The sequence below is a fragment of the Atta cephalotes genome (genome assembly GCF_000143395.1).
Source record: "Atta cephalotes unplaced genomic scaffold scaffold00018, whole genome shotgun sequence".
In the NCBI taxonomy this organism is placed as follows: Eukaryota; Metazoa; Arthropoda; class Insecta; order Hymenoptera; family Formicidae; genus Atta; species Atta cephalotes.
The window spans coordinates 682,927-695,984 of NW_012130082.1; the positions used below are offsets into that span (position 1 = coordinate 682,927).

General features: G+C 36.4%; 1 protein-coding gene across 1 annotated transcript; it reads left to right on the plus strand.

The window, feature by feature from the left end:
* Positions 1-1,789: 1,789 nt before the first annotated feature.
* Positions 1,790-6,254, plus strand: LOC105618694 (tyrosine-protein kinase-like otk). Its single transcript, XM_012200222.1, has 7 exons — positions 1,790-1,905; positions 2,715-3,148; positions 3,450-3,746; positions 3,873-4,439; positions 4,538-4,813; positions 4,934-5,119; positions 5,203-6,254. Exons 1-7 carry the CDS (start codon positions 1,838-1,840, stop codon positions 6,252-6,254), a joined length of 2,880 nt encoding a protein of 959 aa, XP_012055612.1. The 5' UTR covers positions 1,790-1,837.
* Positions 6,255-13,058: the final 6,804 nt, after the last annotated feature.

Here is a 13,058-nt window from a genome sequence, read left to right on the forward strand (position 1 = left end):
TATATATATATATATATATATATATATATATATTCATAAATGATAAAACAAAAATTATTTTTACTTTACATACAATTTAAATGTCATGAATATATATTAGATTCTGGTTATTAAATACTTATTTGTAACGTAGTTTAAAATTTGTTCCTCTTCATTAAAGATTTTGTAGAATGTGATATTTAATAGCGTAGAATTAAAAAGATAGATTAAAAATTATTATGGACATGTAAATTCCATTACGATATGGAAAATGTATATCATTTTTTCATATATATTGTATCATAAAAGATATATATTTCTACATAGTTTAATATTTGCTTCCTGTAATTTAATTTAATAATAATTTCGAGTTATATTAATTTCGATTATTGCATAATTATTTGATATTTCGTATAGTCGAATATTCGTTTTTTAATTTTTTTAAGCCATGCAAGTACGTTTGACTAACGCGCAAAAAAGAATCGATATAACTTTTTATTTCTTGAAATTTTTTTCTCTGAAAATGAATTCCGATTTTTATTAGGAATTGTTCATTGCTATTGCTTTAAAAAACAATTATTTATTTTTGTAATTGCTGTGTTCTAGTAATTAATATTTTTGATCATTTAGTCAGTTGTCGCTGCTTTGAACTTTAAAAGTTTTTCATGAAAGATTCATCAAAAATTATCAAAGATTTTTAATGCAGATCGGGCAGTTGAATAAATATATAATGCACATATTTTATCGCGATTTTTATATTGTACAAAATATGATGCGACATATCACGCTCACTGCGATTTTTAGGAAAGATTGCAGCTGCATTGCGCAATTTTGAAAACCACATATCTCTATTTATGAGACATGTATTCGCGGCAAAACATGCCAATGACAACTTGTATATTCGTCATTAATAATAATTCATACACACTCGCGAACTGAAAAACGTCCAGTTATAGCTACCAAATATTGAGTGAAATAGTTTCAACTAAACGTTAAGGTAATATAAGTAAATCGAGAACTAAATATAATTTATCTTTACAAATATTTAGTAAGCATTATCAAATGGTATTATCAACGGTAATGCTTATAAATATTTGTAAAAATAAAGTTGTGCTTAGTTATATTTCAACATTTAGTTGAAACTATTTCACTCAATATTTGGTAGCTATAACCAGATTCTTTTTTCCAGTGGAGAGTTATTAAAAAGGAATAAAAACAGTGTAGAGTTTATATGAGGTGAAAGGAAGCTGAGCTTGGTATTTAACACTTTAATATAAAGAAGAACTGTACAAATGTGATCTCGTGCGAACTCTGATATCTTTTGGAACACAACGCGTTCAATTCTTTTTCTTTCGATCTCTTTACTCGACTCTCCATGCGGCTCTGTTTTCGTTCATGTTCTCTATGTCTTGTCCAACCGATTCGTTTAAATACAATTATTCATTTTATTCCGCAAAAGATGTCTTACAAGGAATAATGATATTGATATCGTCTAAAAATCTAATTTTTTTTATATATACATAACATTTTTATATATACATTTTTTAAATATACATATTGTTCCGATGCAATGGTTTTAATTATTTTTTTAATTACGATTAAAAATAATTAAAATAAAGCACAAAGCAACAATAAAACACATTATTGTAATGCAATTGATATTCTATTAAACATTCGTTTTGTTTTCCTACCTCTATTATGCTCGCGTGTAATCATTTAATACATCGTATTGTACACTGTAAATGTTTACCGCATTAATAGCTGATTATTATATTACACGACATCATTGATTTCTGTTTCAGGGATCAGCGAAGCAATCGTGCAACTGCAGCAACCGAAATTGCCGTCCACGATCCACATGGACAACGAGATCGAGCTCCGGTGTCACGTCGACGGTTCCGGCGACATGAAATACGAGTGGTTCAAGTTGGTTGCTTCTATTTTAACTTTATCTATTTACCTGAGCGTCTCGCGCGTGATAACCGGGGGCGAGGAGAGAGAGAGAGAGAGAGTAATTAGTACCGGAAAATCTAAGCGGGATGCGCGATGAGCAACACGGGGATGGACCGAAACGAAGGGAGCAAACTACTAAGTTTCTAGCGTAACTGACACCCGACGTTTACAGGACCGACCTGGTGAATTATGAAGTGGCACTCCCTCGCCCCGACGTGCACCATCGAGAGTTTCACCTCCGTCGTCATTTTGAATCATCCCCCTCATTGTAAACCCGCGACGCCTGTTCCCCGTGGAATTCGTCGTGCATTCGGTGGAGTTTAATGTCGCAGTTGTGTCACACGATGAAAATATCACGCATCGGAGAAACTTTTCCTTCAATATATTTTCGAACTGTCGTGTCTGTCATTATTTCTGAATTAAGGGCGAGAACGAAGTCAGTTATCGCGCAGGATTTATGTAACTTAATAGTCTGCCATAAAAAATAAGATTGGAGCACAAACCTTTGCATAACGCATAATACATGAGACATAATAAAAGAATCAATCGATCAGAATCCTTTATTTTATGGAAAGGAAGAAAATAATTTTGATCGATTCATTTCTTATTCAATATGCGTTATGCAAGAATCACGTGTTGCAAAAATCGATTTAAATTCACATAAAAATGGAGACTTGGCTTGTCAGATAAATTTCTGTTTGAATATAGAAATGACACTAGTGAATCTTGTATATCTCAAATTGAAAATGATTCGAGTCGGGGATCGACTGTTCGTTTTACAGGAACACAGTGAGCGTGGCGAAAAGCGATCGTGTCGAGATCAAGAAAAAGAAACTGCACATACATAGAGCAATTCCAGAAGACAGCGGCATGTACACCTGTGTGGCCAAGAATGAGGCAGGAGCCTCGCCAGTGACTGACAGCTATCCGTTAATCGTTTCCGGAAATGAGACTGCAACGATTAAGGATATTCCGAGAAACCTGATTACTAAACGCGGCGAACCGGCTGTTTTGCACTGTGTCTTCGAGAACGCTGACGAGGTGCAGTGGTTCTTCAAGGAAATCGGTCCGCTGGAATCCGACGAGGAGCGGACGATCTTCGAGAACGGCACTCTTTTAATACGCGCTGCCGATCTTAGAGACCAGGGATTCTATTCCTGCCATGGAATAAGAGATGAAATCACAGTCAGTTATACGGTCGAATTACAAATTGCCTGTAAGTATCAATCGATTTTCGATAGACCAACGATAATAGAATTAAAACTAAAAATAGACAAGAGATAATGAAATAATATAAAAAGAAAAATAATTAAATAACAATAGCTAATAGAATATATTTCGATCACAAAAGTCTTAAATGTTTATAATGCATATATGTATTAATCTGTTCGAATTATAGTATTTTAATATAGCATTTTAAACAAATTGATAAATATAATAGTATAAAATAATAATTATTGTAATATTTTGAAATAAATCTTCTTGATACATTAAATGAATATAAATAAAATTTGCAGATTTACTGAACTTTTCGGTGGCTGCTTTCGAACCAAAACGTCCAACTCAACTGGCGATTGTTGGTGAGGATCAAGAATTCCAAATAAGTTGCCTAGAGCCTTTAGGGCTTCCTTCGCCCAAGGTTTACTGGAAAGATCCCACGGGACATATTATAAGCGATACCGGTCCCGTACGCGTTCAAGATAACACGCTCATCATTGCGAAGGCACGAATGGGCGAGGATGACGGCAATTATACTTGCGTGGCCGAGAATATGGCCGGTGAAACGGATATATCCGTTCAAATAGTTATATCAAGTAAGTACACAATTTTCTCAACAAAGAATTATAAACAGAACTGATGCGATTTTCTATGAATACAATAAATTCTTATCGCATAACGACTCAGGAAGATTATAAATGTCCTGTCATTTTGATTTCTAGCCCCGCCAAGTATAATAAGTTCCCCAGAGTCGCTCAGTGTGATGGAAGGTGATTCCGTGACACTAACTTGTTCGTATTCCGGCATGGAACCGCCGGTTACGCACGTGCATTGGTTGAAGGACGGAGCGCAGCTGAGGGAATCGGGCGGTCCAACAAGATACCGCGTGACCGATAATCATGGCAATGTTACGCTGCATTTCAAGAGCGTTGACCTGTCTGACAAAGGGCACTACATGTGTCAAGTATTCACCACGGGTTTCCCGTCTCTGTTTTCGGATCCAGCCGTTCTCACAGTTGAAGAGAAACTTAAATTCTCACCACAACCCGTCAATAAACGCCTAGAGCTTGGCTCTACAGCGAAGGTATCGTGTAAGGCCCAGGGTGCCACGAATCCTACGGTAAAATGGGTCAAGGAGGGCGAGGACGAGGAATTTCCCAAACATGTTCAGGATATTAATGGCACTCTACACTTCAACGGTGTATTGGAGGAGGATAAAGGACGATACACTTGTATCGCCAGCAACGCTCAAGGGTCCATCAATCACACGATTAGCATTGATGTAGTTAGTATGTATCGGTGCTTGTACGATGAATGTGAAACGAACAAGAAATTTATTTACAATATATTAATTAATAATTAATTTATATTCATTTATTTTTCACAGTCGCGCCGAAATTTACGGTACAACCACAAAATCCAACGGAGGCAATTGAGGGATATCCAGTGATGTTACACTGTGCCGCCGAGGGTGATCCTAAACCGACCATTCAATGGGATAAAGATTCTCGCATGAACAATTTAGATAATCCTCGATTCGAAGTATTAAGTAATGGAAGTTTGTACATTAAAGAAGTGTATCTTAGTGACGAGGGGAAATACGGATGTACCGCTGGCAATAGCGGTGGTTTAAAACGAGAGGAAGTTCAATTAAATGTAAAAGGTATTTGATATTATTATTATTATAATATGTTATTATAATGTATAATTTCTCGAATGACTTTTAAATTAATTGTAATTTAATACGATCTATTTTATAATAATAAAATAACTATTATTTTAGCTGGAGATAATTATAGAGCTGACATGGATCTAGAGGCCTCTGATGATGGAACGATGATGACTAAGACTGTAACGATTACTCTTAGCGCAGCCGCGGGGTATATGGTACTCGTCGTTGGTCTCATGTTATATTGTCGCTATCGCCGTCGTCGCAGGAAGCAACAATATCTACAGGAACAAACAGAAGGTATATTGTTAATATTAATGTATGTAATAATTTGATGATGTAGCATGCATACCTAAATTAATGTGTATATTTCTAAATTTTAGAAAAAATAGAGAATGGTGATGTACAGGAGGAACAGACAGAGTTGAAGGAAACTGGGAATAAAGTAAATTCAACAAATAAGAAGAAGGAAAATCGCGATTCTCATAACAAGAGTGATGGCGCAGATACAGCTCACAGTCAAAGTAGCAATCAATCTAGGAAATCTAAGTCAAATTATGATAAAATTGCCGTTTCACGCAGCAATCTAAAGGAATTGAAACCTCTTGGTCGGGGAGAATTTGGTGAGATTTATTCTACGAAATATCAAGTTGATGGCGATAAGGAATCCTTGGTCATGGTAAAGAGTCTGACAAACACGAAAGACGAGATTGCTCTTCAAGAATTTAAACGACATTTGGATCTTGTTCATAAACTTAACCACGAGAATGTCGTCAAGTTGATTGGTCTGTGTCGAGAGGAAGAGCCCGACTATATGATTTTAGAGTACACTGATTGGGGCGACTTGAAACAATTCTTGATTGCCTCACGAAAGGATAACAATTCTAGCCCAACGCACGAAACAAAAGCACCACGTGCACCTCAATTGTCAGTGGCGCAAATACTTTCACTATCGAATCAAGCTGCGAAGGGTCTAAAACACTTAGCTGATAATCGATTAGTCCACAAGGATATAGCCGCGCGCAATTGTTTGATCGCCAGCAACTTGACGATCAAGATCTCGCTACCATGCATGACCAAAGAGCCGTACCAACAAGAATATACGAAACATCGGAATCAGATAATTCCGTTGAGATGGCTGCCCTATGAAGCAGTGTACGAGGACGAGTATTCTACTAAAAGCGATGTGTATTCATTCTCGTGTTTAGTTTGGGAGATGTTCCATCAGGGCGAGTTGCCATTTAATAAGATGAACGATGAGTCCGTGTTAACACAGCTCAAGACGCAAACACTCACGTGGAAACCGCACAAAGCAGCGCCACCGGCTCTTCAAGAGCTGCAAACTCAGTGTTGGGCAAATGATCCACGTGAGAGACCGACCTTTGATGAGGTTGTGTCGAAAATAGGCGAAATTGTGGTTGATAGTTGCCTGTAGGCTATTATCGCGACCTATTTGTACGAGGCTCTGAATATTGGAAATACTGCAATAGGGGTAATGATTGTGCGGAGCTGTATATCGAGAGGTAAGGCTGACGAACGCCGATGATCACGCGGTAGTGATCTCTCCCATATGAGGAGGAGGGACCCGAGAAAGCCGTGGTTTTGCGCGAGAATAATTAACCGGCTTTCATGTTAAATGCTTCGTATCGATTATATATGCATAATGAATTATAGGAAACCCTACTCTTTTGCAAAAGGAAAATGCTTGCTCATTAATCATTGAATGCGCGAGAATTATGTGTCCTAATGACATCGTCGCAAATCGTGATGTATAGATTTTACGCAGAATTTAATATTTCGCATCGATGCGTGTCATTTAATCCACGTCGTTGCATATAATCAAGTGAATAACACTGAGGAGAGTTTTGATATATTTTATGGATCTCACTTCAGAAATTATTACATCATATTTTGTGCAATCTTGGATTTTTCTATCGTTCCGCGAATGTCATTTTCCAAAATCGCACTAGCGAAATCTCCCATAAATTTCCGTGAGGTACGATCATTGAACGTTATATCTTGATCTCTACTGCTTCCCTGTTATAGATTATGAAATAGAATGAGATAAATTAAATCATTGGTTCCGCAATAATTATTCATATTACAGTATTTTATCGCGCCCACTAGCTCGGTAAGAAAATCATATTTATTTCGAATAGCATCTCCAATCTCCGCTCCAATGACTGTTCTTCTATCGTTGGACTAAATAATGATCTGTATGGACACATACACGTTATTATGCAATTAATGCAATATTTAGTATACAGTATCGATATAATATTAAGTATCATCACCACACATCGAATACTCATAAGATACATTAATTGTTAGGTGAGCCGAGGCCGAAAATTGATAAGAGAAATGTTCAATCGGATCGTACGAAATTACGCGGGCGGTCTCGATTGAACATTCGAAGATCGGACTCGGCGCTGCAATGACATGCATATTAAGAAAGTATCACGACCATATCAAATCGACGAAGAAAATCTTATCTCCGCCTATTTACTTCTACACTGCTAAGACATAAAAAGAAACTTTTTATAACATATATTATTTATAACGTATATATTTATGTGTGATAAGAACGCAATCGACCACTCGTATTTGACGAAAAAGACGGCCTTGTACATATACCGATGGTATGCAAGTATACATGTAAGTTGTTTTTTTAAAGCGCGAAAGACTAGCGTGAATCATCGTGTTAATTTTCATTAATATAATCATTCGAATCCTCGATGGCTTTTTATTAAAGAATTTCGTAAAAAAGTTTCGTATATATTGGTATCAGAGGTGAAAAGATCATGGCGTGTACGGCTAGAAGCTGAGCACGCGAGGAAAACGATAACGATAAAACGGCATATACAGAATGACGCTTGAAAAACCTATTTTTACATGCGGAAATTAGAATCGATCGGATCAGAGACAAAATATCGCTCGCGATATTTTTACATTCGAGATCTACGATTTGATAAGTAGCGCGAACAATCTATTTGATGCGATGGTCCAAAAAGAAGGATGTGCTGAATATATATTCGACTCCGTATCCGATTTATACAACGAATATCAATGTTTATATTTTAACAGTACGTAAGTTTTAATGTCGTCCCTATTTTTGCATTTAATTCTACTGTAAGAGAGATTGTAAAGGAGAAAACTCGCGAGGCAATTATGGTGCGCACAGTCGCTTCTTCCATTTCATGCAAGACTTCCGTTGATGCTTCGTAAGCTAAGTGTTTGCAGGGTACAGAGAAAGAACCACCGGTAAAGGTAACAGTTTTTAAGTCGTGCGGGATAGACAGCGTTAGAGAAGTGCTCGTAATGAAAATAATCATATTGCTATAACTTGTTTCACATTGGATATTACGAGTACTTACCGCTTTTAATAATTTTTGAAGAATTAAAGCGCGCATAGAGCCGTACAAATTCAGTTTCGTCAATTGGCAATGCAGTTCAGTAGAGCTTCACGTATGTATATTTTATAATATTCTACATGAAAGTACTTATGGCTTTTGAAACAAAAAAGTAATTTTTTGTTGATCTCAATATCGATTTTTAACTAGATATATTTTAACAGGTGTAAAACAATACCTTCGATAAGAAATAGTGATTTATTGGACGTAAATAAAATCAATCGCGCAACTTGTTTAATTTAATACGTGTTTGCAGCAACGAAAAGAACTGAATGTGGAATCAATTGAAAGGAATAGAAAAGAAACAGATCAATGAAACTAAGTTGCTTTAGTATATGTTTGTTATAGGTAATTCGTCCAAAAATTCTCTTTCAAGAATTTCTATTTCTCAGAAAAATTGGATGTTTCTTTCGAGGAGTAATTATAAATAACTCTTCGGCTCTGTGCATGCTAATATAAATATGGTGTATCATATACACATATTAGATATAAAATACTGACGTATAACACTGTCAACGATAAATACTGTTCTCTATAATTTACTAAAGCACTCTTGTTATTGAAACGCGAGGCAATTCGCGAAGGCACTTTGCCTGTGAAAGCATCGTCGTATATTCGTGGACACTCTAATTAAGAATATGTAAAAGCACGAAATATATGAATAATCTTTCAAAGTTACCCGAGCGGCGTCTCCTACAATTTTTATAATGCTTCCTAAATGTTCACTATATACGTCAAGAAATATTCTTGTGATCAGTGATGGCAAACGTATTTAGTAATATAAAATCCGTCGCGTACTTTTACATTTAATTTGAAGAAAAGGCTCGACAGATGCAGAGAGGATTAAAATTGTTCAGGTGGAAAAATTAGTTAAAATTGGAAGCGTGTCCAAAGTACTTTCGCAATTCGTAATACGTATTCAGTAGTAATACGAATTATCGAAATAATTCGATAATTCTATTATTGAATAAGGAACCTCCAAAGTTCGCATTTGAATGAAATAGGATATTAAGTTACGCGGAAAGTATGAAGGTCCACACATCTACAGAAGTATTTTTAAAGCACGGAGTATAATCTAAATACGGCCCATCACTGCTTGTAACATAAAATACGCTAGAAATATACGTTACAGCGATCTCTAATCCGCAATTACACGTATGTAAAGTTAAGATCCAATTATCCAAATCCTATGTGCTCATATCATTCGCTCAGATATTATCTAATCGTGAACGACCATCACTGCCATAAAGAAGGTACATCAATCGATGTGCCGGCGAGTTTCGTGAAGGCTACCTATTATGTCCAATATGTCTAGTCATATATGATGACAAAGTGAACAGCGTACGGGAAGCTCATTTGAATGACGTTCATATCCTTAGGCGTTCCAAATCGATTTCTTTTTTACAGTATTTTGTAAATATTTGTACTTTTTTATCTACGTCGTACTTATGAATTTTTGGAATAGTATGTGCTACGATTAAATAAAGATGAGAAAAAAAAATACAATGCGTATCATGATTTCATTGTGACCCATATCCTTATCAGAACCTTATCTTGTATTAACGATAAAAAACTAACGATAAAGAACAGATGATTTATTTTATCTCTTGCGGTTTTAACTTTATTTTAAATCTTATTTAATAGTTATATTTATTTTTTATTATAATAAAAGTTATCGCAGAAAATTATAATTTCTTTTATTTTTAAGAAAGAATTATTTAAATCTATTTGAAATAAAAATTGACTATGTAAAGTGAATAAATTCACTATCCGAATACACATAATCGTTAAACCTTTCAATAAATAAAGAGTTTCGAAAAAATACAAGGACATAATGAAAGAAAAGATCAATCTTACAATTTTTCCATGTGTCTAAGAAATACGTTAGAGATGAAAAGATTTAAAAAAAAAAGGATACATGCTATCGTGGTTGAAATATTTGTGAGTATTAGAGAAAGGAGTGGCGTATTACCTAATCAAATTTATTTTTACTTAATATTTCATGGTACAGTCTATACCTATTATGATATATAAAATAACGTAGTCGTCGAATGCAAACAGGTTCAACGAAAGCAGAAACGTCGACTGAGTAGCGCCCAGAAAAGAAAGGTGATCGAACGTCCGAAATGAAACGTGTAAATCATCGATGTGAACGTAGTAATGTGAGAAGTGCGTTTAGTCTTTTATGTGTGTTTATATATTTATATGTAAAGTCTAAAAAAGGTGAGGATGAGTCACTTAATTCTTTAGTACTTAATTCATTAATACAGCGTAGCAGCCTCACTCTCTAATAGTACTAAATATAATAATGGTATAATGCGATAATTATATCGTTAATATAGATTATTAACATTATAAATAATATAATCGTCAGAATTCGTATAATAAACAATGATACAAGGTATTTTTGTCGTTTTAGTTTTTTAAATTGTTATCATATAGTAATAATCACAATAGCGTATTCTGAAAAATAGATTAGGGTCCCGTGGGCAGAGGGCGGAGTGCCTCACTTCTTCCGAACAAATTTCTTTCCATTTCGTTTCGTTACTCTTTCCTTTCTCTCTTTCGCTATCCGTCGCGCTTTAAAGTTCTCCACGGGTGCCCGGAACCTAAATTGGACGAGGATCTCAAGAACGATTGTAAGTCTCGACGGGAGCTCGCAAAGCCCGTACAGTAGTTCTTCTCGTCTATGTAATCCTTTTTAATTGCGCCGCAAGGACTCGAAGTAGTCACGAAGAATCGCGCTGGGAATTCAGCGATATTCAACTACGTTTCGCACAACGATCGCTGTTTGTTTTTATGTGACAGTACCAAAAAAGATATCGCATCGCTATTTCATCGCCAGGAGTACACTTATGTAGTTTCAAGTCATTACATGAGTTATTACAAGATTCGAATGTTCCGAAGACAATCGATCGACGATGAGGCTCTCACGGAGTCTTGATAAAACATTTTGTGTCGTTCGACCAAATGCCGTAGTTGTCGACGATTTATAACGATCTTCCACGACTTTTCGACTTTCAACGCGTATCTCGTTGATTGAGAATTCATACAAATATATCGTCGTTTCTTCCAGGTACACTTCGGGTGTATTTTATTTATTAGTAAAACTAAACTGCGCCGCCACCTCTAACTTGTCCCATTTCCTTCCTATCCAACTTTCACATTTCTGTTCTAGCTTTCCTATTTTTTCATTTTTTTTCTTTTTTTTTAAACCGCGTCTCTGCCACTCTGCCTAGGGAACCCACTATAACAGGGCACTATGAACAGCAGTCTGCTGGCTAAGTGACTTTCCGAATCTACAATCGTTCCTCCGCATTCTCTCTTCGTTCTCTTTCTCTCTCACTCGATCAGATTTCCCTCTCTCGCCCTGTCACACTCTTCCGCCTAATCCTCCCACAAAGAGTTCGCCCCCGTTTGCTCGATTTTACTTTCTCGTTCTCTCTCCCTTTCTGGCAGCCTCTCTCGTGTTTATATCTCGACTCCATCCGCGTCGTACGCTTCCCCGCAAACCTGTCGACTCGTTTACTAATAAATCCCGGCTGTGTGCATTTGTATTCTTACCTCGTGCAAGCATGAACTTTTAGACGGAAAATGCAAACGCCGCGTAAGATCATGCCAAGGATGAAAAACGTAGCACCTAACGAAAAGCAACGTTGCGCACAATGATAACATTGCGTAACAGGTGTTGATCGAACAGAAAGAAACACTGCCGCGTGAATACAAAGAACAAGAAAAGTCGGGTTCGCGAACGCAATCCGTGTCTATTCAGGTAGTGAGTTGATGTTATTTGTCGTCATTTTGATGTCAAAATGACGTGTTTAATGTTATTTTCATGTCAACGTGACGACAAACGTCAACTTGCTACTTGAATATAAATCATAGTACACTTAAAGTAAGACGTAAGCAGTAAGGAAATTAATGTTCGGCTAAGCCCACAATCTTGCTTTAAGAAAAACTTTAAAAAGTCATAAGTCGAAAGTGATTAAGTGACAATAATTTCTGTCTTTAAACTGTTTTTGCGCAATTTTTAAGCTTTAACCGTTAGATTTAAGTGAATTGAGCAAAACCCGATTCTTATGGCCTAAAAGCAAAGTTTTGTAACCGATATATCATCATTTACAACTTACAGCTTAAAAAGGCCTCTTAAAACAAGATTGTGGATTTAGCCAAACATGTTGAATTTGTTACTGCTACGTTACGGTCTCTATTATGATTGGCAGTTCGCTTACTGTTTAAGTTTTTTTTACTGCTTAAGTTTCTTTATGTGCTATCGTATGAATCGGAAATCAACCAATGTAATGGACAAAAGCACGGAAAAAAAAAGCCTTATCTTTGGTTTCTCTACCAGCATATCCCGGACAAGCCGATTTAACACGTGCACGCGCTTCCAAAATTCACCCTCTATGTGTCCCGCGAATCGCGCGACGTATCCCGTTCCGTTCCGTCTCGTTCCATCCCATCCCCCATTCAATCCAATCCGTCACAGAAATATCGACAAAAGCTCTCCTTCGCCAGCATGCTTCTCCTATGTCAGCATTCACACTACGTGTCAGCCAATAGTAAACCACTACTGTACCTTTTTCGCGTTTATGATATTTTATACTTTACTTTTTTAATTATTTTTTTTGTTTTGTTAATATTAGACGTGCCGTGTCTCTACCATCAGCCTACTGCCAAACTATCTATCTCCTCACTTCCGCTTCTTTTTCTTTATCTCTCTTTCTCGCAATCTTTCATTCAATTAATCTCTTCTCCGTAAATCATCTCGCCGCCCTTCCTTCTCTCACCGGGTGACTTCCCACTCGTTTCTTTTCTCTCTCTCTCTC